Below are 25,641 nucleotides of genomic sequence, written 5' to 3' on the forward strand. Positions count from 1 at the left end.
CCCTAATTATATAAAATTGGTCCAAAATGGACTCTCATGTAAAATATATGATCTAAAATTGATCCTAATTTAATCTCTGAGGGAGCATTTGGATCAATTTTGAATAGTCAAGGAGCTAAATTGAAAAAATGAAACACAATAAGACTAAACTAGCCGCATATGAATAGTCCCCGGGAGGGCATGCTCAAGCCCCAGTCAAACTTGATAAATAATGAAAAAAATTGGGACTTGAGATTATTCTGCACCTTGCAAAGCTGTTTGCAGTCTTGGAAAAAGTTTTCAGCCATAAGATCATCCAGCTTAGCAATCCACACCCTGTTGCCTTCCATATGCAATCCGCCAACTCAACAGTCCGCACCCTCCTTAGCTTTAAAATGCGCAATCTACCGATCATTATTTCCTAGAATAGAATAAAATTCATTATAATTTATTAGGTTAAGTATATTTCTACTTTTTCATTCTTAATCGGCTTTATTTTACATATAAATGTTATATCTATCATTTCCATTGAAATAAAAAAAATAAATATTATTCTCTTATATTATCAACAAGGTGTAAGAGCATCATTTCTCTATCATTAATTGTTTTCTATTCTCTATCTTTTATACTTAATGTAATTTTTATCCTTTTCTATTCTCTTTCATACTTCACTTTCATAACCTCTCAAAATTTGAAGTCATCTTCATCCTTCCACTATGGATTTTTTTATTCAAACCATGATGAGGGTTAAACCTGAAATGGCGCTAGAAAAAAGATCCTCCTCAAGCGCTGCCTCCGGTCATAAATCAAAATCCCATGGTAACAAGGGTATCTATAAATCCTTCTCTATGTTGTCGAATATCAACTTCAAACCAAAACTTTCTCTACTAAAAATCATCATAGGTGAAATTTCTCAAAAAAGTATGATATTGATATCCTTCAATATCCAAAACATAAACACATAATCTTGGATTGTGGACTCTAGAGCTTCTAATTAAATGTTTAAAGAACTATAAACTCAAAATTACCGGTGGATTAATATTGCAACTAGTAAGAATTAAGACAAGCAACATCACAAGCTCACTAGTTCTTAACTTTAAGAAGGGGTCCCCAAAAAATAAGAGAAAAATAATTAATATGTACCATCTTCTGAAGGAAGCATAATAAAATTGTGACACTTTCACCTTGGTCATTAAAATTTAATATGCTTACAAAATTATCTCCCATTCTTTTCATTAACACAAATTCTTAAGCATTTTAGTGTTACATTTGTCAATTCTCTAAGCACGCTCCAACTTTCTACCCTAATCATCCTTATAAAGCTTTCCAACCTTTTGCAGCTATTCATAGTGAGATCTCAGAAAAATAATACCTCAAATGATAGGAGATTTATGTCTTTCATTGATGAACACACTAAAATGATTTAAATCTTCCTAGTGAAAGTGATATCAGAGTTAACTCAAACCACATTTGGAAAAGCAAATATTATTACTAGAAGCAAATAGGCGGTTACAATCAAACACACTTGAAAGGGAAAATACAACACACACAACATGCAAACTCATGTTAGGGCAGATATCAAGTGAAGGTAGTGACAGTCAGAGGGCCTAGTGGGGTAGCGACAAGATAAGGAAGGGGTTTTCGGGTTGTGGATGAAGAGAAGCAGCAATTAAGGGTGGAAGAAACAGCAGGAGGCGTCAACCCAAACAGCAGCACTTGGTTGTTTGGGGCGGCTGGAAGTAGCACTTGGCTGTTTGGGGCGGCTGGACAATAGAAAAACAGCAAGCAGAAGGCATGCGGCACTGGCAGCAAACTGGAATGAGGGAAAACAGTTGTCTAGGTGGCAGGAACAACAGAAAACAGACCTGATGGTTGTTTCCGGGTGGCGACAGTGAGTGGGAATGACTGCGGAGGCGGAGGCGGCGGCAGTGAAAGCGTGGGATTGTGAGACAGCCAAAGGGGGGCTATTTAGAGGTTGAGGCAAAGAGAAGGATGTTTGGACGGTGAGAAACTACAGGAAGACAGCAACGGCACTCTTGTCGGGGCGGGTGCAGTGAAAAGGAAGTCATGATAGCGAAGCGAGAGACTTGCAGAAAGGGATAGGGAAGAAAATCACCACCTAGAAATCAAGATACAGCCGAAGCACCATTTGGAACCCTATGATACAGCCCTCGAAGGGAAGAAGAGACGTCGGCGGCTGTCCCGATACAAAACACACAAAAAAATAATTTCTAAATACTAATACAGCACATATATAAAAAATGACTAAAAAAGAATGAAGGACAATATAAATGAAAGCATAAAAAAGGAAAACGGGGTTATTTCAGTGTCTCTTCCCCCATAGCCATTCCTGCAATACTATAGTAGCTACAGTGTCGCAAAAATTTTGAGCGGTAAGCTCCGCATCAAAAAGACATAACATAAATCAATTCTATCTTTTAAAGATATAACTCCATCAAAAATTGAATCCAAATCCAATTTTCAATCCTTGGGATAGACGAAGATAAATAAAATTTGCATTGAAGAATATTTCTAACAAATAATATATTAACAAACTTTTTGTATTGATACTTCTAAACAAATCCAATAACTTAATTAATGAAAAGATGGACATTTTATGGAGATGGCTTAATTAATTACAATCACTAGTAACATCTGAAAATAATAGTGGAGGACGTTATCGTTGCTACTACATATCTCATTAACTGTATACCATTAATAATCCTAAATTTTAAAACTCCTCAAATCCTCACCTAAGCTTATCCAAATGTAGATGCATCACCACCATTCATCTTGAGGGATGAAATGCTATGCCTTTATTCATATGCTTCCTTGTCAAAATATCAACTAGACACAAAAGCTGAAACATGCATTTTCTTTAACTACTCTCCTCACCAACAACAATACAAATATTATTCTCCCAATACTAAAAATATTATACCAAAACAGATGTAACATTCATCAAAAATAATCTTTTTTCTCAAAAACTCACATTCAGGTGAATAATATCAACTCAAGGTGATATCAATTTTACCTTATTGATCTCTCAGCCTACGCATCTTTCAAACATATACTTGAATCTTAACCATTAGAATCTCGGCCTTTTGAAGATCATATACAAACAGTATAGGACATAGGGATTGTTTTGTCCAAACAATAAGAAAAATCAACCAATAAGATAGAGCGAAGCCTGTCCCAAAACCAAACCTAATAGTTGACCAAAGAAAGCCTTAGCATAAATCTCTCAATTTATCATTATATCTCCGATAACATATCTTTAAAGTTCCATGCCCTTACTACAAGTCTTCAAGCATAAAAATTCCCAACAATATTCACGATGTCTTAGAAATACCTAAATGGGAAAATGCCATGCATGAAAAAAAATGAAAGCTCTCAAAAGAAATGATACGTGAAACTTTTCAAGTCTTCACAAAGGGAGGAAATTTATTAGATGCAAAAAAATCTTCAATATAAAATACAAAGACGATAGAAGTGTTGACCCAAGATTAATAGCTAAAATTTAACTCAAACCTACAGGATTGATTATTAAGAAACCATTGTCCTGATTGCTAAGATGAAGACTATCAGCCCAATTTTCTCTCTTATTGTTTGTGCCTACTAGATGTAAAAATTGTCTTTCTAAATGAAATTTAGAAGATAAAGTCCATGTGATGATTCCTCCTCAATTTGAAGGATGAACAATAAGAATTGAGTTTACAAACTCAAGAAATCTCTATATGATTTAAAACAATCATTAACAAATTGATTTGACAAATTCACCAAGAAATTATTTGAAGGAAAAATTTTATTTTGATCATATATAATGACAATTCATCTTAACAAAATAAAAATAAAATAAAATAAATAAGTTGTAAGGTCTAACTAAAGAACTTGAAAAAAAGGACATTAATTTATTAAAATAATTCTTATGCATGGAATTAGCAAGATTAATTAGAGGGGTGTCTGGCAATAAAAACACACCTTTGACTTACTAATGGCAATAAAACACACCTTCGCCGATGAATCCAATAAATAAAGTTGCAACCAGAGAAGAGTCTACTTCAACTAACAAAGGAAAGTGGTTGCCAACAACTTGTCAGAGACTCGCAGTAGACCTAATATTTGCTTTCCCATTAATATTGTTACTCAATTTATGTGTAACCCCATATAGAAACATATTTATGATGTATATAGGATACTAAGATACCTTTAAAGGGAAACCAAAAAAGAACATAGGTATATAAAGCTTCATTGATGTTAATCGAAATAGATCTGTGATAGATATGTAAATCCATCAACTTATTGCTCATTCAAATGAATAAATTTAGTGATGTAGGGAAGCAAAAAATAAATTCATATTGCCCAGAGCAATGTTGATGCAGGATTCAGAGTGTGGCCCATGATATTTGTGAAGATATGTGACTTAACGCCTTCTTTAAAATATACTAGTTTTCACAATAAAACCTATAATAATGTAGTTTGATAATCAAACTGCTATTAACATTGCTAAAAACTCAATCCATCATGATCAAACTAAGTATGTTGAAATTAACATACTCAATAAAGGAGAAAATTTATAAGTTATTATTATCCAAATGAATTACAGTCCAACGAAACTTCCATATGAAGTCCACCAACCCAGCAATCTGCACCCTCTTGCCTTCCATATGCAGTCCACCAACCATTATATTAGGTTAATTGCATTATGGTGGAATAAATTTAAAATTCATAGAAATTGATTAGGTTAATTGCATTATTGTTTTTACCTTATTCTAGCTTAACTTCTTAACTGATTATGATCACCTATAAATATTGTATCTATTCTACTCATTAAAATAAGAAATATGAAGTATTCTTCCCTCATATTTTCAACATTTAGAAAAGAAGGTACTGCCTTTAAATAAAACTTTTCATTGCATGATTACTAAAGTAAAACATAAGATGCCTTTTCAGTGAGAACAATAACCAAAAATAGCAGTAAGAAGCAAAGTTCAAGTGAAGACAGATTCAATCTATGGGTGGTAGAATCAAGCCAATATTACTGGTCCAGTTCAACAGGAATATTGGTATATGATATGAATAACTTGAATTCATTATAATAATATTAAGCTGAGCCTGCCTTTCTTGCTCAAACTTGCCTGAATGAAGTCTATAGATCCTGAACCAGCTACAAAATAGTTAGGAGTTCCAAAACGGCCAAAATCAATGTATCCCTACACAATATAAAAAAAAAGTATCAATAGCAATGTCAATTAAAAAAGAGAAAAGCTGCCAAAAATCAGTGGTGGAGCAATAGATGGTGATCATATGTTTCTTATAAAGCACTAAATTGCACCCAAAATCTAAATAAAAGTAACTGCAAAGAACTTCATTCCACTGCCTTTAAACCACAAGTTTCTAAAACATTTTCACTTTGTAGAAAATAGGAAATACCAATTGTTAGAAAAATGAGGCCACATCAACCATCTTGCCGGCTCCATCGAATAAATAAATCACAAATAATATAGAGATTCCATTTTGTTTCTATTTATGCATTTGAAGCTAGATAGAAACAAATCAAGGAATTTAAATGAAAGAAAGTATTCTTTCATGCTCATTTAAAAGTCAAACGCATCTGGATCAAGCATAATAAAAGCGGGAGATTTACATACCTACCACCCAATTCCTATGTATTATTATACGTAAAAATGGAAGTTTTGAGTGGTTGATATGTTAATACATAGGAATTGGGTCGTATTATGCAAAGGCCCCAAAAAGAGAATGAATAAAAAGTGATGTTTATTTTTATAAAACCATCATTTTAATTTTTAGTGCAAGACATTTTTTGTTGAAAATAAATTTTACCCCAACTATGCAAGTCAATATAACATATTCGTATATCACATTATTGTTGCCAAATTATTTTAAAATAATGGAGCAAAAAAAGGCATATCTAATAAATGAAATAAATACTTCAACTAATACTAATTCAATGACTAGAACTTGTGCATCATACCATCTGAGATCGGAATTCAACGTCTTTACAAAATCGCACAACCAAATCACCATCCTGCATGGTGACCAAATAAACATCATTAGATGCAAATCTCGAGATATAGATGAAATATATAACCATTGCTCGCTTTCCAAGCATGCATCAAGAAAAAAATTGCATATATCCAAACAAACAAAGCGTTATATAAGAAATTTTGTAATAAGTGAACAATTTTACAAATAGGAACAAAAGTAAGGAACAAGGCTTAAGAAAAATTGACACCAAGGTTAGCGATAATTATGTGAAATATTAATTCGATAAAACAACAAATTACACTAAGAAAACTAATCAGAAGATGAAATAAACAAAAAAAAAGGACTAACGAGTCGGGCATGATCAAGCTAGTACTACTCAAGGTACAAATTTAGAATGAGAGAACTTCCATGTCAAACACAATTTATTCAATTGGGCTCTAAAAGGGGGTCGTCTAATCATATTTTGGCTATAACGTGAGTTTCAAAGGCATATTGATTTAAAATGATTCCAAAGATTTCCCATGACCATTCAACGGAATCGATCAAAACATCCTCACTTAAAGGCAAACAATATTGTAGATGTCAATTGTGCTTAAATTAATATAATTTTTTAAATATGAATATTCTTAACTAGCATGCATATTGCATCTTTTAGTCATTTATATTACTGTAATTTTTGGAATGTCTCACTAAGTTATTGATAACTTTGTCAAAATAACATTTTCAGGTTTAAACCATTGATTAGAAGATGATTGACCGAAGAGAAACAATTATATAATGCACAGTCAATCTAGAGGAAGATGATTATATTTCTAATTGTATGTTAGATTTATTTAATCATTAGTGGCTATTTAAAATTATTTGATTTATTTACCATTAGTCATAGAAAATAAAATAAAAATTTGAATTTTAGTGTCAAGCAATCCATTACTACCTTGAAATTCCAAACCTCTGAAAAAAGTCATGACAATTGCTAGTATTTATAATAGACTGAATATAATAAATGATTAATTTGATCACTATCTCATGATTCCATTGCTCAATATCAACCTAGTTGACCCAGCTTACTAACAATATAGATGATCTAGCCACACTATCAAGAAAATTATATTGGAAGCTAGAGGAATGAGGGATTGCCTCCATTTATGTACATTCCAAGAAGACTAGGTTGGCAAAATCCCCAAGAATGTGTCCATCCTCAAGATGAAGTCCTAATGCCACACTAGATGGAAATGGCCAAGAGTGTAAGTTTACCTAATCATCATTCAAAGGTGAAGGGACATAAATATGGAACATGCAATGCTTAGAGACTCAATTGACTCGTATTAAACTTGGTTGAAAGTCACAAAATATCATTGTTGTGACTAGTTAAGTTATGGATCCTTCTCCTATGAAAAAAATACAATATGCAAACTTAGCCACGACTATTAAACATTTATGTTTATTTCAATAATGGTGATTTTGAAACTTTATAGCCTTAGATTTTTTTTCTTTATAAACAAAAGAAACATCATCTTATAGTGTATATGAGTATTTAGGGTTGTATTTTCTTCAAAATCAAACCATAGTAAAATCAGCAATGACAGCAACAAGATGCAGACATGAATTAGGAGAACATTAATAAAATTCTAATGTTGTTTTTATTTTATTTTTTTCATGTTCTTTTTCACTCTGTGTTTCAATTGGGCTTTAAATATTCCCAATATGACTCAAAAGCATGGTATGACCGCTTCAGATAATCAAATCCACCTTGAAGAGGAGAACCCTAAGACATGCTAATCGATAGAAAATAGAATCTGTGATCATGAAAACAATTTATATGTTAGGAATCTAATGTAGCAACCATGAACAAACCAAATCCTGTGCTTTGAAGATGATTAAACCATAAATTGGATGAAAGCACCACATACACAGGTGTTCTTTACAACGAATTTAGGTCCAAAGACCATGTCATTGAGAAGGCCTAGAGACATGCGAAGAATTTGTCGCTCCTAGATAACCCACAAATTTCTTGCTTTCCACTTTGCCTCTTCAGATACTACTCATATCCTGTGGTTGGAACCACAATGACATTTTCTCAACAACAATACAAGGGATGCTTTGCAAATTACAGCATTTCAAGCAAATTACATGTAAGTAATAGCAAAGTTCAAGGTGCATAGAAAATTGCAACAAAGGTTCAGGATGCAATAGACTTTATAGAAATCGTGTTCCAAGGTACAATTGGGAATTTCAGAACTTCAACTAACAGAATTTCAGCAATTCATGAAACTTCTTATGTTAAAAGGGTGGCAAGGCAAGAAATAAGCAATGGGGACAAAAACACTTGAACCTGTTGTCGGTCAACTTTTTCGATGATTATTAGAAAATATGGTATAATTAATTTAAGTATAAGAGGTATATAGTTTAGGTTTTTGAAGTAGTATGTTTTAATTTTTTTGAAAAATGTGACCAAATGAATCTCATTAGTCTGATAGTTTGCATAATCGTGCCCGATACCGCGAATACTACACCCCCCCGAAAGATAAGTGTAGATCTCGGCGATAAACTCAATCCTGCAAACTAAGAGATTTGTGACATACGTTTGGTCTGCGAACCTTTTATGTATGACTGACAAGTTCCCCTATTTAATACAAAGATTAAATAGGATTTATTTTACCTGGGTTACAAGTTCCCTATAGAGGCAAACCCCTATAGTTAATTACATCCCAAGTGACGGGAGTCAGTTGAGAAAATACCCCTATAGTTAATTACATCCCAAGTGACGGGAGTTAGTTGAGAAAATTCTCGATAATGATCAGTGGTTCTAGTCTTCAAGAATTCAAGGTTCAGGTTTTCAAGGTAGGACGTGAAAAAAACAAGTGGGAGTGGCTCAAATAGGAACAATTATTTTAGGAGTCCAAAGAAAAGAAAAGGTAAGGTTTGGCTGCATTTTTATAGATGATGTTATTAAAATGTTCAACCCTGCCAATTTTATTATTTGGGACTTACATTTGCATAATACCCGATTATGCAAATAACCTGTGAAGATAAGAGAGTTTACGTCGTGTCACACGACAACCTCGGAACCTAAGGCGAGTTAGGACTTACGCTGCACAACATGGTTGTACAGGAGCCTAAAAAGGGAGTGAGGATTTACGTCGCGCTAGGCGAGCTACCTCGAAGTCCTATGGGTTGTTATTATGCTAGGAAAAGATAATGTTGAAGAAGATCCTCTTGCTGCTCGGTTTGAATTCCTCGTTGTGCTGCCCACAAAGTTGGCTCCAAGCTCCTGTTGTAGCGATGATTCCAGTGTTTAAAGTGTTTGAGATTGGTGATTTGTACTTCTCAGTTTTGGTGTCAATCTTTGATTTTGTTTTGTTTCAATTTTGGTTTTGCATGCAGAGTAGTCAAATTGCAGGTAAATAAAAAGTACTTGAAAGGTAAAATGCAGTAACGTAAAATGCTGTAAATAAACTGTAAAAGCGTACATGGGCATCTGCTACTGTTGCGTTATTAATGTTGCGAGCATAGTATGATTTGCATGATTTGCAGTAGATTTAAATAAACTTGCAAGAAAATTAAACAAGGCGAGAAAACCCAACGCAAAAGTCAGAAAAATGAGTTGTAAAAAAAATTAAGTCATAAAAATAAGTTGTAAAAATCACGAGCTAAAGAAACACTTAGCCACATATGAAAGATCAGGACTGGGTATAAGACATTGATAAAAGTGGGGGCTCAGAGCTGGGTTGTGTGCTTCTCGATCTTGAATAAGAGTTGTTAGTTCTTAACCTCAATCCAAATGACTAACCATGAACTTTTATAAATTTTCATAGAAAAATTATTTGATTTTTATGCAAAAGCGGTTGTTTAAGTCTTTTTTATGCAGTTTTTTTAATTTTTGTAAATATTTTGTAAATTCGTATAGTCCACAGGCTGGTCACTCTAATCGTGCTAGAACTACTGACAACCTAGGAGTGTCGGGGGCAACGATTCCACCAAGAGTCGGCAAATAGCATCATCGATCATTTCCTCTCTCTTATAGAAGAACCTTGAGGTAAGAGATACTATTTTAATAATCTCACTCCGTATCCCTCGTTTAAGCACACATAAGCAATGTCGTCATTGCCCTCGCCACTTAGACCCTAAACTTATCCTAGTCCAAAGATCCATATGTGGCATTAACAAATTTTCTCAATTGTCAGGAGGATTTGAGTGTAATATCCAAGCTCAAATCCTGGTGCACTAGGTTTCATTGTAGGTTAAGTCATTGAGAGAATTCCACTATTGATTTAATTAAGGAAGCATGAACTACGTCTCGGTGCATCCTCATGTCTTGTGTCTTAATCAATTTGTGAATTAGGCTGAAGTGCCTAGTTTCATTATTCATTCAAAAATTAGGTGGATGAACGCTTACCTAGGGTGTGTTCCTAAAATCTAGAAGTCTATGCTGAGAATTAAGTGGATGGACTCTCAACTAGAGTGTGCTCCTAAAATCTAGAAGCCTATGCTGAGAATTAGGTGGATGAACTCTCACCTAGGGTGTGCTCCTAAAATCTAGAAGTCTATGTTTTAACTTTGTTTAAAGTTATTCACGACATTTCACCCTCAATTAAGTGTTTTTTCAACTAAGTCTCAAATATTTATAAGTGTCTTCCAAGTAATTAAATCAGAAATTCTCATTTTTGACTTGACCATTTAACAAAATGTAACCAAACAAGCAAAAAAGATAAGGTTGATCCACTTCCAAAACTAACAAACCTAATGGGGAAATAACATGTGAATCAACATAAAAGTGTTTATAATCTTTCAACAACTGTAATTAATAGACTCTCGAGAAGAGTGCTTAAATCTATTCCAAAACAGTGTTTTGATCGATCCGAATGTGATGACTAGGAGGATGGGCTCTCACCTAGGGTGTGCTCCTAAAACTCTAGGAAGCCTACTCTCTAACTTATGCTTAAGGTGGTTTAAGGTTTTCTATATCTTCCAATTAATTAAATCATTAATCCCCATCTTTATGACTTAACCATTTAATAAGAAGTAAAACAAAAAAAGATGAGGCAGACCCACTTCCAAAACTAGTAAAGACAAGGGAGACCTTAAAAAAACGTGTGAAATCTTTCAACACCTGTAATTAAATAAACTCTCAAAAAGAGTACTTAAGTTTGTTCCAAGGCAATGCACAAAGTCGGCCCGAATCGACACATAAAGTGATTCCAAAACAACGATCGAAATTGGCCCGAATCAGCACCTATAGTGACTCCAAAGCAGTGTACAAAATCAGTTTAAATTGGCACCTAAAGCGTCTCCAAAATAATGCGTTAAAATCAGACTTTAAATTCGCCTCAAAACATTATGTAAGCCTCTCTAAATCAGCAAGCAAAAGTACCCAAAACAATGTCGAAATTGCTCCAAAATGGTGCCCAAATTATTTCCAAATTAGCATATAAATCCTAAGCATGAAAAGATACATTTCATATTACGAAATAGAAGTACCTCTTACGTAGAATTAAAGATCAGAGTTGTGTAATTATAAAGCTTAGGTTTCACATATATAGAGAATATAAGCATGTATGATATGCACGTAAAAATTGAAGCCAATGTGATAGATATGCAAGCACATAGCAATTGAGTGGCATGTGTGTAAAACAAAGCTTAGGTATTAGACATACAAGTCGATTCCAAGACTTGGGTGCTGGATATGTAAATACATATGAATTGCGTAGTATGTATGTAATTCTTCCTATCCAAACAATCGATTCAGGCAAGCAAATTCATTTAACCAACATAAGGATCTTCACAATTTCGATAAAAAAAAAACTCTGCAACGGTAAAAAGATTTCAATCGTCACCGGCCTTTTAAGCATGTAATTAGTTTTCAGAAGACAACATTAAGATTGGAATATTATCAAGCGCAAATAAAATGTTCAGGTATTAAGAACAGAAAAAGACATTATTAAAATTACCTCCAATGCTAGACCAACCCATATGAAATATGCAGAGAAGTAACTGATATAACAAAAGTTTGAGAACAGTAGTAGTAGCATGCAATAAGCTCAGAAAGTTTCAATTGTTATAACCAAATACTTCGATAAAAGATTTGTGGTGAACTGAAAGGAATAATCGAGGTAGAAGGTAAGATCAGGATCAGAGAGTTCAAACCTGCGCGTCGAAGTGTGGCAGACGATCGACATAGAGAGAACGAAGGTGTTCTGTCGAGAGCAGGGGGAGGCGAATCAGACGTATACGGGAAGGCTAAGCGGCTTCGTGCAGAGGAGGGCCAGCGACTTCGGTGCGGACGAGAGGCGAATGGGGCTTCGATCGAGAAAGAAAGAGGGACAGGAGCTCGTGTCGCAGCGTCGAATCGCAGAGGAGAGCGTGCGAGCGGAGTGGGATAGAGGGAGCGCGGCCTTCGGTTCAGGGAGGAGTAGCGTCAAGCGACTGTTCGGCGTGAGAAGGAAGCGCGGAGCGGGGTTTCGATCGGACGGCAGAGGAAGGAAGAGTCGAACGCGGCTTCGTCCGTTCGGCGACAGAGGAAGGAGGAGTCGAACGGGAGAGTCTTCGACGCAGAGAAGACCCGAGGAAGAAGTCTTGGGTCGCGCGAGAGAGGAAGTAGACGGGAGCAGGAGCGAGCGGAGGATTTCGGTCTGTGAAGGAGGAGGTGTACGGGATCGAGCGTGAGAAAAAACAGGGTGTCGAATCGTGTCGAGCGCCCGAGGAAGAAGCCAGCGTTCCCCTTTTAGAACAGGAGCGGGGCTGAATTTAATCGAATAAGCCGTTATACTAAAACTTTGGCGGGGACTTAATAGGTTTCCATTGATGAAGCAGATTCAAAAGTAAAGTCTTTAACTTTCAATTAAAATGAGATTAAATGCCTATTTGAAACTTAAAAATTTAAAATTCAAAATTTTTTAACCCTTGTTCAGCCTGCGTCCAGTCCAAATCGAACCTGAGTTGAACCTGGGTTGAGTTCGGGCCCGCGGCTCACTAAAAAAAACGTGCATCGATTTTTGTGTCATTTGTGCTCGCGTGTAACCCTAGCAATATGGGTGTCCTTCCTGGCTAAAATTGAGGTTCCGGACGTGTCGGTGCGGTCTAGGCTAAAATTGACGTTCCGGACGCGTCGGCGCGGTCTATTTCGTCATCTTCATCCGGGGTCATCCGGACGAGTTCGCTGACGGGCGAGTCGATTCAAGTCAAAGTTGTGTGTGGTGCAGTGAGTGCGTGAATTGCGGCATTCGCGAGTAATCGAGTCACAAAGGGTTCACCTAAGACAGTTTGATCCTATAGGAACTCATTTTCAGGGCCTCTACATGTTGGTCCTTAACCTTTGCAACTAGAAGTTGAGTGTTTGGAACCACTCATGCGAGTTCTTCACAAAAATGAGTCAAGAAGTGGTTTGCAGTTCTACAGGAGGTGGGCTCCATTGCTAGTCCGCTAGGCTGGTCAACAAGGAACTCATAAGGCTAGATTTTGGGTTCTGGGAGTAGGAGACTAAGACCTCACTAAAAATGAGGTCAACACCTGTTCAACCCTAGTAGAAGTTGCCAAGATGTGCGGGAATAGAAAACAACAAAAAATACTTTATTATACTGAAATCATTGGCTCTAATGCCTCTTTTTAAGGGAGAGAGACACCAAAAGTGAGAATGAATGGACACCCATCAACTCAAAAGCTTTGGCTAATTCAGTAAGGGCAACTATTAGTCTATTAGGAAGTCAACTATAAAAAAAGGTCAAGAATTTTCCATGCCATTCAAATTTTCCTAGGTTCACGTATTAAAGGTTTTCTAGTACAAGAAAAACTGTACAGAATATTCTACAACCCTCGGTTGATCAAAAACAGACAATAATATAAACATAAGGATCATATCTAGAAAGCAATGAAGATTATTATTTCGTGGGGTTACCTTCCCTTCATGTGTAATAACATGGCCAATCCAATCTGTCTGAAAAGCAATTTAAGAAAAAACATAAGTCGAATAAACACATTAGATGAAACTGTCAACATGCACTAGCTTTTAAGCGAGATGACAGTGCATACAAAATCAACAAGGCGGCTGCTGTTATCAAGAGCGTAACAGTTGGAATAAGGTGCCACCGCCGGCGCAGCAAAAGGTGAATACAAACATATGGCTGTTGAGAAGAAAAAAATTATGAGAAAAACAAGAACGTTTAAAAAAAATTATATAAAATATTTCATGAATAAAGTAAGCAAAGATAGTTCTTGCATTTGAATACAATACATGTTTTGAAAATGAGAATTAATTCACATAAGCAGTTAACAACTCCACTTGGGAGATCAACAGTCTACAAGGCTACAAATAACTTACAAAGAAATTGATCCAATACATCTGACATCTATTAAAAATCTGTAAATTAATTGAAACTAATTTAGTTCTGGCTGAAACTAGAACCATAATGAAACTCTTTACCTACAAAAGCATACCAAATCACGAGGGAACATGATCCATCACACAGCTTCTGTCTACCAAGCAACATTTCAGTCAGGCCTACATGCAAATATAAGAAATAAGAACTTTCATATAGATAAGATTTGCCACTTAAATATAAGATGTTTTACCAAAACATAAAACGTGTTACCCAGACATAATGTTTGCTCATAACATGTTTAATAAAACTAAGGAAATTTTTTAAGATGGATAGCTCTAAATTTGAGATTGATCATATTTATGTTAGCAGATATGGCACCACTTTAAGAGTAAATTCCTTTTTTGAGCACAGCATTGTTCAAACATTCCCATAAATTTGGCACTTACGTAATACATTCTAAATTATTCAAAGATTGCATTCACTTGCACAGGAAAAAAAACAAAAAATGTTGCAGCAAATAGAGCAACATTTGCATTGTTGAATTAATCTCCTATAGTAATTAAAAAAGCAGATGATCCAAGTTGAAGAATCCCGGATGCGATAAATAATAGCCTTAATGATCGAAGTTGGCATACCGAAACAATCAAAGCAGGCCTCTTTCAGAACTATTAACAATTAAATAATGATCAGCTCAGAGACTTGCTCTACTGCGCTCTGAATCAGGATAAAAAAACTGCAAATATGATAACGAAGAGGAGAAAAACAAGTGATAACTACTGAAGAGAATCGCAGATCACAAAACCTAGGAAATGAAAATGCGATGGGAGAGAATTTGAAGAGAACTCGCTGAAAGTCGCTTCTCCCCCGACGTTGGGGCTGGCGAAATAGAGTGAATAAAACCGAACGAAAGCTCTTGCTGGATTGACGAAACTAGCGAACTCAGAAGCCGGAGATTGTGTCGGTCTTTTCACCCGCGAAAAAATAAAAAAATAAAAGATATTTACATAGATACTACATGTATAAAAAAAAATACATAGGCATGAATCTCAAGATAATCGGACAGTTTAGAAGAAAGGAGTGAGTATCGAAAGACTTCGTCCCTTTGAACGAATAATGATTTCAATTGAAATGATCGCCATAAGATTCTACCATGATCAATAATTGATAAGTAAATGAAAAGCGGTCAATCGACAAGATTCCCACCCACCAAACGAATCAATCGATCTTGTTGTATTTGATATTCTTGTAACTTACTAAAAGGCCTCTCCAAAAAAGTTAATGATGAGGAACTAGCATGTAATTTTATAAAACCAATGACCTATGTCTATAAAGAAAATGTTTTCATAATTAAGGGTTTACTAACTATTTACTGTTCATTATCATTTCTTCTTTCTCTCTTTGTACGTTTTATTCCTTGTGTGTGTTTTCAAGACACTTTTGGATTCAACATTATTTTAGGTGCGGCGAGCATGGAGACATGCCAACAACAAGAACAGGAGCCCAAAATCAGCAACAACAAGTAAAGACTAATAAGAGAAACTTAATGGAAGGAGGTTGCACTACAGAATACATGGAGGAATTCGTCCAGTAAGGACTGCAAGACCTGAGGACTCGGATAACAAATCATATGTCAAGACAGTTCATGGAAGTACTCGAAGCAGTCGCGCCCTTAGGAGGAACCCCAATCACGGGAGGGGAACGGGTTCAACTGGAAGAGTGTCCTTCCCCACAGGAAGAATTGTCAACGCATAATGGGAGGAGAACAAATCATCTACATGAGAAGTTTGAGGATGTGCAATATCAAGACAGTGTCGGATTGGCCCCATATACCTTGATATTTTTTATGTTCATTTAGATGGCTAGCTCTAATCCATGAATCAAACCTTCATATTTTGCCTCGGTGTTCGTACGTGGCTCAGTTGTTTTCTTTGAACTTTCATTCTCTTTCTTTTCCCGGAGATGTAGCACTCATCTGAATATGTACTTCACTTGTATGTTTCTTTTAGTATAACTTCTTTCAACTTCAAGAAATGGTGGTTTTTTTTTTATATAAGAATAATTATTATATTTAGTTTTTTTTCTGATTTTTCGGCTATAATGTTATTCAAACATTTTAGTTGAACTCAACCATTATAAGATATATGCCTTGGCTAATCTCTCAACTTTCTGTTTTGATTTTTGTGTTTTTTTATAAGTCTTTGTTACAGATATTTAATTATTGGCTTCTTTGTTGAATTTTGTTTCAACTTACAGAACTAGTGATATAATTAGAGCATAAGTTGATATATTTTTGTTGCACAGTTAATTCTCCGGTTAACCTAGATGTAGTTTTATTTCTTGGAAGGATTTTAAATAATTATATATGGCGTTAGATATATTGATCTCATTGTAATATTTTTTTCATTCTTTATCTTTCAGATTTTGGTTGTTTTTCTTAAGATTCTTGCAGGATTCTCTTGACTGTTGGACGTGGGGTTCATTTGTTATTTTGTAAGTTCGTTGGATTCGTATCTTTCATTTTGATGAACTTCATCCATTCATCTAATGTTGTGTTCATCTGATGTTGGGTTCATTTGTAGTGAATGCTCTTTCATTCAAATTTTTCTCTTGTTGGGTTCAATTGAGGTTCTTTGTCGAAGATTATTCTGATTCGGTAGAGTTGGAAGTTCTTTGGTTGGTGAAGAAAACATCTTTTTACTTGAAGCTTTAGATGTGCGGAACATTATTGTGATTAGTTTATTTTTTTATGTATTTATGTATTTTTGTTCATTGATGTTTTGATCGGGTGCAATGGTTTACAAACTGAATAAGAACAGCCAGTTCAATCCGTTTTATCGTGAACTACTCCCAAGCTCGGTTCCGATTTGGCTAAAACATGCTCCTCACACCAGACTAGCGAAAAGCTCGTCAAACCGGAAAATTGAGGATGTTTCACGGGATCTTTTGGTTCATAGGAATCAATTTTTGCGATATATGAGTCGCAAAAAGGCAACCAAATCTCACTTCGCTTTTAGGCTCGTAGCCACGAGCTTGTTTGGTCGGCCCTAATGAGCACAAAGCCATAGTATGGAGCTGAGAAGCATGGTGGGATCTTTGCACCTGATGGGCATATTCTTCTGAAGCCAAAGGAGTTGAAGGAAGAAGTGTTTCACTTGCAGGAACGACCAATGTGAGAAGCCTTTTTCTTTCCTCTCCTGCTTTAATCATTTTCTTCCTTCTTCCCTATAAGTTCTTTTTTTATTTTATTTTATTTTATTTTATTTTATTTATTTACTTTTATTTTTTTTTGTGACTAAATGCAAAGGTTCTTATTTGGAATGGTGTGGATCTTCTTTTTCCCATCATAGTCAACCGGATGCAGAATTCTATAAATTTTGCATGGATCCGGGCATATCTTGTTCTGCAATCATATTTTTCTAGTTTTCTATGTATGTATAAAAATATGGGATTGACATGCATACCATACATTTTTTATATATTTATATTTTCAACATCAAAATTAAAATATTTACAACCATATGATTTAACAATATGTTGGAATCATCATTTAAGTTGATCATGACAATCATACGATGGTGATTTTTCTTTTATTGTGGTGATTTAGAGATTGGCACTCTTCTCATGCCACGATGTTAGAGTCCCTTAGATGACCCAAGTCTTTGAGGGTAACCACTGAGAATTGGCTGGTAAGATGATTTTTTTATGGAACATAGGTAAATATAGAGCTCTTATTGCATGCGGACGGCGTCCAATGAAATTACATAGGTAAATATAGAGCTCTTATTGCATGCGGACGACGTCCAATGAAATTAAAAAAAAATTAAAAGTGGGTTCACTGACATACACTTTTTGGTAAATGAGGAGTTTTTATTGGCCCACCGCACGCATCTCCACCGCACGCATCTCTGCGTGCAATGGGCGAACATAGTAATTGTACGGTAAATATGAGCTTTTGATTCCCCAAATTTCTATATATTCAGGGAATTTGATGAGCCCTTAAATTGTATGGATTCTTGCAACTTAGTGGAAGGTGAAATCCATCTTGGTTTAATTTTAGCTGTTGAATAATCCATATATCGATATACCAACGAATGAAGGTGGCCTTAACTTTGTGCTGTGCATAAGTATATAAGTAACTCTTCGCTCTTCAAAGAAAACTCATTTGTCTATGAGTCAGTTTGTGTATGCTTTCTTATTTTTATTTTATTTTAATTTTCTTTTTGATATTTGGAAATTTCATAGGGAGAATCATATTTTTAAGGAAAAGGGATGTTAGAATGTTTATTCATTTTCTAAAAAATGAAACAAAAAGGATTTTCATACATGCGTTTGAATTCTTATAAATTTATTCATTTAAAATCTAGATTTGTCTTGGTTTAATTTCTGATGCTGAATAATTTGTATACTGATATACTAAATGATGATGGTGGCTCAATACTCTGTATAAGAATGCTTCACCATCCAAAGGAAACTCATTTGTCTATGAGAAGGTTTGAGTTTTTCACACTTTTGTTTAGTTATAATTTTCCTTCTCATTTTTAGAATTTTCATACTCACACATAAACTTTCATATTTACATACACAATATTCAAATATTTAATATCACATAAAAAATGAAATTATTTTTATTTTTAAAAAATGAAATGCACATTTTCATGCATAAGTATAAAAGATAGGTTAGTAGTTTTAAATATGCGGTTGTATTTACAAATATATTAGTTGTGATTGTATTTTATTTATTTACCTTTTTTTATATTTGTATTATTACATTATTTCGATCATATTTAATTAATTAATTATTTATTTATTACATTATTTTATTCAACTATTGGTTTGACCCTGATAAAACTAATGAATCGAACCAATAAATCTTGAACATCTTCATCTTTAGCTTTGACATCTGGTCTGATTTGCAAAGCCTTACAAACTTTTTTTTTTCATTAAAAAATATATAATAGCAACAAAAAAATTAAATATAACATAATCACCTAAATTTTAAATATAATATTTTAATCACTCAAAATTTTTATTTAAAATCTTGACTAGAGAGTAAAAAAGAGTGATTAAATGTTATAGAAATTTGAATAATTAAAATGTTATATTTAATATTTTATGTTAATAGTAAAAATAAAAAAAAAGAAAATGATATAATACAAGTTTCCATCTAAAATTTCGGCCCTTCAATCGCAGAGCCATTTTTGATTTGAAATTCAAAATCGCATTTACACCGGCACACAGTCAACACACACACGCACACTCTCTCTCTCTCTCTCTCTCTCTCTCTCTTATCATCCAACCACACCACCACTGGACCGCTCCCTCTCGCTCCTAAACCCTAGAGAAATGTCCTCCAGGCTCAAAGAGAGGGGAGGAGCGGGTGGAAAGATCACCGCTTCCAAGCCCGGAAAAACCCTATCCCTTAATTGTCACCAGGACAAGCCAAGATCGCAGTGTATCCCCCTCGCTGCACCCCAGAAAGAGCTCCCACGATCCACCTCTGTCTGTCGGCCCTCTATTCCTCGGCTCGACCATAATGGGAAGGAGAATCCCCGGCCCATCTCCGCAGGTCGGCCGTCTATATCCGGCTCTTTTACCGGAAAAGATAAACCAAGACCCCTCTCAGCCGGCCGGCCTTCCGTTGCTCGATCTGAGAATCCGCCGCTCAAGCATGCCCAGAAGCCCGCAGCCGCTGTCATCCGCTCTGCATGTTCCCTCTCCAGAGGTAAAGTTACTGATTTTCGTTGCGATAACATCCCTAGACTTTCTGGCTTCCCGGAAAGAAGAAGCTTTTCTGGATTTAGGACTTTGGATAAGGAATTGGCGGGAAAATGCCAACTGGTTAAGAATTCTGGTGTAAACAGTGAGAAATATGTGAACTTGATGAGAGGGGTTACAGATGTCTGCAAATCGAAAGGATTTCTGGGCGCAAAGCCTCAGCAGTGTTCTTATAAGGCTTTAAAGAAAGTTGCTCGTAAAGCTGAAGAATTGGACATTGGTCACTCTGATTCTCAAAACTTTGTCAGGAAAGATTTTTCTGGTTTTAACGCGAAGCCAGCTGATAGGATCGGGAGCAATGGGGTTATGGTTTTAGAAAGTCACGCAGACGAAGTTGTTTCGGTCGATGCAAATGAAACAGTGGGAAGCGACAAAGATGATGCGGGCCATGCTCAGAGCTTAATGAACAAGGGGGCCTTGGATTTGATTTCTAAAAACCTCTGCGAGACGGGAGGAGGGGTTCATGTTGATAATACAGCAGTTCATATTGAGAAAAATTGCTTGAATTTAGGTTTTGAAACAGTAGTAGCTAAGGGAAATGATGGGGTGGAAGCCGTGAAGGAGGTTTGCTCTGCAGCTACTGCTAATGGCTATCAGAGCAACCTCCATGAGAAGCTTGCACTACTAGAATCTAAAGTTCTTAAAATAGCCATGGAGATCAAGCAGACCAAAGACATGTTAGACAAGAACAAACCAGGTAAATCAAGTCTAGTTCTTTCTGACATCCAGAAGAAAATATCTGGGGTTGAAAAAGCAGTGCATGACATTAAAGATGGGGCTAAATTTGACTCATTTTCTTCGTCTTCAGTCAAACTTGACGATTGTGTAGTTTCAAATCTGTCACAGAAAACAAGGAATTCATTACCTTCCATAAAAAGCTCGAACCTTGATGAACTGGAAGCTAGGTTCTTCCCACATCATAAGTTAATGAGGGATCGCCTTTCATCGGTCATCTCAGCAGAACAGGGTAGTATCTGTGAACCGGCTTGTTTGAGGATTAATGGAGGCCAAAATATCGATGATGGTTTGACTGATGAAAACCTCATTGGACTGGACTTTTTGGCTTCTTTAAGAGAAGAGCAGTCTAAACCTAAAAAGTTTGATGTAAACATCCAATTCACTCATGGCATGGTGAACAAAATGCAACCTGAGAATATATCATCTGTTCAAAATGATTCAAGGAGCATGACTAGAGGGCAACAACAGGAGGTTGATTTGGAATCTAATGAAAAAATTGAAGAAGTTGGTACTCCAGAGAATTATCCTCCATCAATGTCATGTATAGGTACCGAGGAGTCTAATATTCATCAGCTGTCTGAAATTGGTAGGAAGGTTTCAACTGGGGGATGGTTTGTTTCTGGAGGAGCTGTTCTTCTTGCTCACGATGATAATTCTTGTTCCTACTATGACATTTCCAACTCAGAGGCATGCCACTGTCATAAAAATCCTTGTGCTATTTTTGGGAAATTTACATTCGTAGCACTGAATTCTTATGTATTTACATTTCTCACATCCATACTTCCATATTTACATACATAGAACTTTGTTGGTTTAAACCTATGCATAAAAAGGTGCATTGACTTAAAAAGTGGTAATAGTACTATTTTTGATGTGATATTAATGGTTTGAGTGCTATGCGTATAAGTATGAAAGTTTAAGTGTGATATATGTAAATGCATAAGACCTGTGTGCTATGTATGTAAATTCTCCCATTTTTTTCGAAGTTCGTTTTTTGAAAATTACAATTCTTTCTGTCCTTAACCATTTCTAATACCATATCAGCTGAAGGATGATGCCACTTTTGTCAAACTGTTTTAAAGAGTTACTCCAAATGCATGATATTCGTTTGCTTGACATCCATGACAGGGCATTTACATGCATACCAGCCAATTCCTATATATTTACTTATCTAACACCAATACTTTAGTTTTTACATTTTCACCACCCAAATCTTTCTATCACTTCAAAAATACCACTTTTTAAACTTTTAAAAAGTGAATTACACCTTTCTATGCATAAGTGTGTGTGCGTGCGTGTGTGTATAAATTGTAAAAATTGAAAATTTGGTGTTAGATACGTAAATCCTTAGGAATTGAGTGGTGTGCATGTAAATATTTCTTTATTAAATTATCCATTCATTGAAAATTGCTCTTATTCTTACCTTCTTGTCATCAATTTTCTTCTCTATTTTGGATTGAATTTGACCCGAGACCCATGCCTGTAATAGGTGAAGTCTGAATACAAATCTCCAACTGGTTTTCCGAGTAATTTATGGGGCGACTGTTGGTTAATTCGTGCACCTGGAATCGATGGATGCTCTGGACAATATGTTGTTGCAGCATCAGCTGGAAATGCTTTAGAGTCTGGATTTTGTTCCTGGGACTTCTACACAAAAGATGTTAAAGCTTCTCGTGTTGTGGGGGGGAAAGAAAATACCTTTTCAGGCTCATCAAGCAGAACTGAGGTGTCTTCCATTACCAGAAGCTCCCCCTACACGCATTGGAAAATCGATCTAATTGGTGTAGGCCGTGTGGACCATTGCTGATCTCCACATCGAGCGGGCAGAAGGTCGTGCATGCTTATGATATCCGTGACGGTGATCTGGTGATGACGTGGGAAGCGAGTGGTTTGGTTGCTGAGATGGAATACTCAAGCCCTCTGCAATGGAGGAACAGGGGGAAGGTTATAATAGCGGAGAGGGAAGCCATTACTCTTTGGGATGTTAATTCGCTCAATCCACAGCCAACCCTATCTGTACCTTTTGTTGGCAAAAAAATATATTCGCTTCATGTGAACAACACAGATGCTGAGATAGGCGCTGGCATCCGTCAAAGGTGATTTCTTGTTTCATTGTGGCATTTCTCTCCGAAACTTCTCATTCTTTTTGTTCTTGTAAGTTAAATTTCGATGTGGGCAACTTTTTGGTGTTCTTTTTTCATTAAGAATGATGATTCTCTACATACGTGATAATGCATAATAGTTTTACCAATTTTCCTACGGTAGGTGCAATGATTTTTACAAAATTTTACCAAGCTTCTAGTTATGCAAAATTATAGGCCCAATTAGTATTTAAAGATGAAAATTTGTGCCTGTTTGATTCACTAGCGTAGTAGCATATGCTATTTTATGTTATGTTATTAACATTGTTGTTTGGTTTGGTAGCACCATTAAATAACACAGTTACAGAGCTAAGACTTAACTTCTCATTGATTACATCTAAATGTCCTTCCAAAATGATGATGTCTAGATTTTAAAGCTAATGATTGTTAAAATAAACGGGCTTTTACGTACCATACAATTCTCATATAAATTTACATTCTAACTCCTAAAATATGGTATTTACATGCATAACCCTCAAATCTTTAACACCATTATTATTAATTAATATTTTAAAAGCGAAATGCACATATGCATAGGTTTATAATATCAAGGTATTGTAAATGTGAATGTCAAACTTTAGGTGTTCGATATGTACATGCATAAAATTATGTGGTATGCATATAAATTTCCCTAAAATAAATAGTAACACGACTGTCATTCTTAATATTCTTCGAGTAGGATTATACTGAAGAGATTCAATAACACTTGATAGGTAACACTATTGTGAATAACATTTATTTAAATGTAGGAAGATTTACGTCAATGCCACTTAGTTCCTATGTATTTACATATCTAATTTCTAGACTTCAGTTTTTACATGCATGCCACCTTATCTATGCATGAAAAAGTGCATATCACTTTTTAAAAGTTAAAAATGGTGTTACTATTGATGTGTTATGAAAGATTTGGGTGGAATAACATTAAAAAAATATTGATGTTTAGTGTTAGATATGTAAATGCCCCTTAATGTATGTGTGTAAATGCTATCCAAATAACTTAAGAATTGGGTGGGATGTATGTAAATGCCCCTTAATGTAATGCTATCCAAATTACTGTGAACCAACCATCTTAATTTAATTTATTGAGTAGGCTAGGCTTACATTTGTATTTTTTTTAAAAATGGTGCCATCCCAACCCAAACATTTGCAAAGCCAACCTTCTCGTTTCAAGAATTCCCGTCTTGCGGTTTGATCTTAGCTTTTAAACCCGGAGTACAATTTGCTAAGGATTTATGCTTCTAATGCAGGGCGAGCTCTACTGAAGTGGAGGGGAACGATGGTGTTGTATGCACTCAGGATAGTCTTAATGTGTTTGATTTTCGAGTTCCTTCGGGCATAGGACTCAAGATATCCAGGCATGGCGCCAATGCTCTCTCCATCTTCTCCCGCGGCGACTTCATTTTACTCGGGAGCACTGAAGGAACATTATCTGTGAAGAGCGGCAGCCTGCGCTCACATGTCGAGCATTTTTCGCTCCGCAAAGCGAGTCTTGTGGCCACCTATCTGATGCCAGAATTCAACTCTCATTATCATCACTCATCAATCACTCAAGTTTGGGGAAACTCCAATATTGTTATGGGCATATGTGGCATGGGACTGTTTGTGTTTGATGCTTTGAATGACCATGGAAACACAGATGCAGTGAAGGAAACTATTGGTCCAGATGATTTATTTCGACCGACGTTTGATTATATGGATTCGAGGGTGCTTGTTATATCGAGGGACCGACCCGCATTTTGGAAGTATCTGCTATAGATTTGTATGTGTATGTGGTTGTTCTGTAGCAGTCAATGACTTCACAGTCTATTTTAGTTTGAACAGCAGCAGATGCTTGCTTCTCTCTAGTTGTAGAAATGAAAAACTTTGGTCTTTATTTCATATTGTGCTGATTTTTTTTTCTATAAATGAATCCTCTTACTATCTTATCTTATTTTTTTCTTTTTGGGGGGCACTGCTTTCATATTTGCATGTATACCATTTAAATCTTTAATATTACATTAAAAATATCATCATTACTGTCATTTGAAAGTAAAACAAATTTTTTTCATGCATAATTTATGACGCCAAATGTCAAACTTTAGGTGTTATATATGTAAATTTATAAAATTTATGTGATTGTATGTAAATATCCCTTCTTTTTTATCAAACAAAATGTAGCTGGTAGGATGCTGATAGTAAAGAGGGCATACACTTGAGAGACAGATAGTGGCTGATATCATTCCTTCAATATGAAATTCTTAAAAAAAACAGTTTTCTTCAATTTGATGATATGTAAGTCTGCAAGACAAGGAAAAATAAATAAATGGAGGAATCACCTCTATACAAAACAAATCAAACTCATTTCAAAATTGAAATTTACAAAATAAGGAAAAGGGATTTCAAGCAGATGGGTGGTGAAGAACTTCTTTGAGAACTAAAGCTATCCTCTCAGTCATGTGATACTCCATAAACCTTTCTTTCACCCTCCTGTAGCCTTCTTTACCCATGCTCAGCCTTGTCTCAACATGAGCGACGAGCTCCACAATGTTCTTCGCTAGTGGAATAACGCCCTCCTTCCCCACAGGATGAAGCAAACCGGTCAAACCATCAACAACAATTTCAGTAGTTCCACCAGCAGCCGTGCCCTATTCATTATTTGGTCAAAATCATCTTTTAGAACTTTTCATCATTTTTGAGAGATTTTT

The 25,641-nt window shown here is 35.5% G+C and overlaps 3 protein-coding genes across 8 annotated transcripts in view; 1 reads left to right on the top strand and 2 right to left on the bottom strand.

Moving 5' to 3' along the window:
- Positions 1-15,279, bottom strand: part of LOC110030417 — a 38,465-nt gene extending 23,186 nt beyond the window's left edge. For 2 of the 5 annotated variants that reach the window (XM_020733118.1, XM_020733122.1), the window contains exons 1-7: positions 15,106-15,279; positions 14,939-15,017; positions 14,405-14,482; positions 14,014-14,105; positions 13,880-13,918; positions 5,975-6,028; positions 5,118-5,192 (exon numbers count right to left, since the gene is read on the bottom strand). In XM_020733118.1, coding sequence (XP_020588777.1) covers positions 5,118-5,192; positions 5,975-6,028; positions 13,880-13,918; positions 14,014-14,105; positions 14,405-14,471 — 327 coding nt within the window. In that variant the 5' untranslated portion in view covers positions 14,472-14,482; positions 14,939-15,017; positions 15,106-15,279. Of the gene's footprint in view, positions 1-245; positions 353-5,117; positions 5,193-5,974; positions 6,029-13,879; positions 13,919-14,013; positions 14,106-14,302; positions 14,342-14,404; positions 14,483-14,938; positions 15,018-15,105 lie in introns of those variants that run through there. The other 3 variants (XM_020733120.1, XM_020733121.1, XM_020733123.1) reach the window with 3 other exon arrangements.
- A 4,233-nt stretch (positions 15,280-19,512) lies between these two features.
- LOC110030424 (KIN14B-interacting protein At4g14310) lies at positions 19,513-24,880 on the top strand. Its single transcript, XM_020733133.1, is given in 4 exon segments — positions 19,513-21,503; positions 22,306-22,564; positions 22,567-22,912; positions 24,205-24,880. Coding segments are annotated over 4 exon segments (2,970 nt in total). The 5' UTR covers positions 19,513-19,646; the 3' UTR covers positions 24,713-24,880.
- Positions 24,881-25,253: 373 nt separating this feature from the next.
- LOC110030426 overlaps positions 25,254-25,641 on the bottom strand; it is a 31,049-nt gene continuing 30,661 nt past the window's right edge. For both annotated transcript variants that reach the window (XM_020733136.1, XM_020733135.1), the window contains exon 8: positions 25,254-25,581. In XM_020733136.1, coding sequence (XP_020588795.1) covers positions 25,336-25,581 — 246 coding nt within the window. In that variant the 3' untranslated portion in view covers positions 25,254-25,335. The remainder of the gene's footprint in view (positions 25,582-25,641) is intronic.

This window comes from Phalaenopsis equestris, unplaced genomic scaffold (genome assembly GCF_001263595.1).
Source record: "Phalaenopsis equestris unplaced genomic scaffold, ASM126359v1 Scaffold000716, whole genome shotgun sequence".
Lineage (NCBI taxonomy): Eukaryota > Viridiplantae > Streptophyta > Magnoliopsida > Asparagales > Orchidaceae > Phalaenopsis > Phalaenopsis equestris.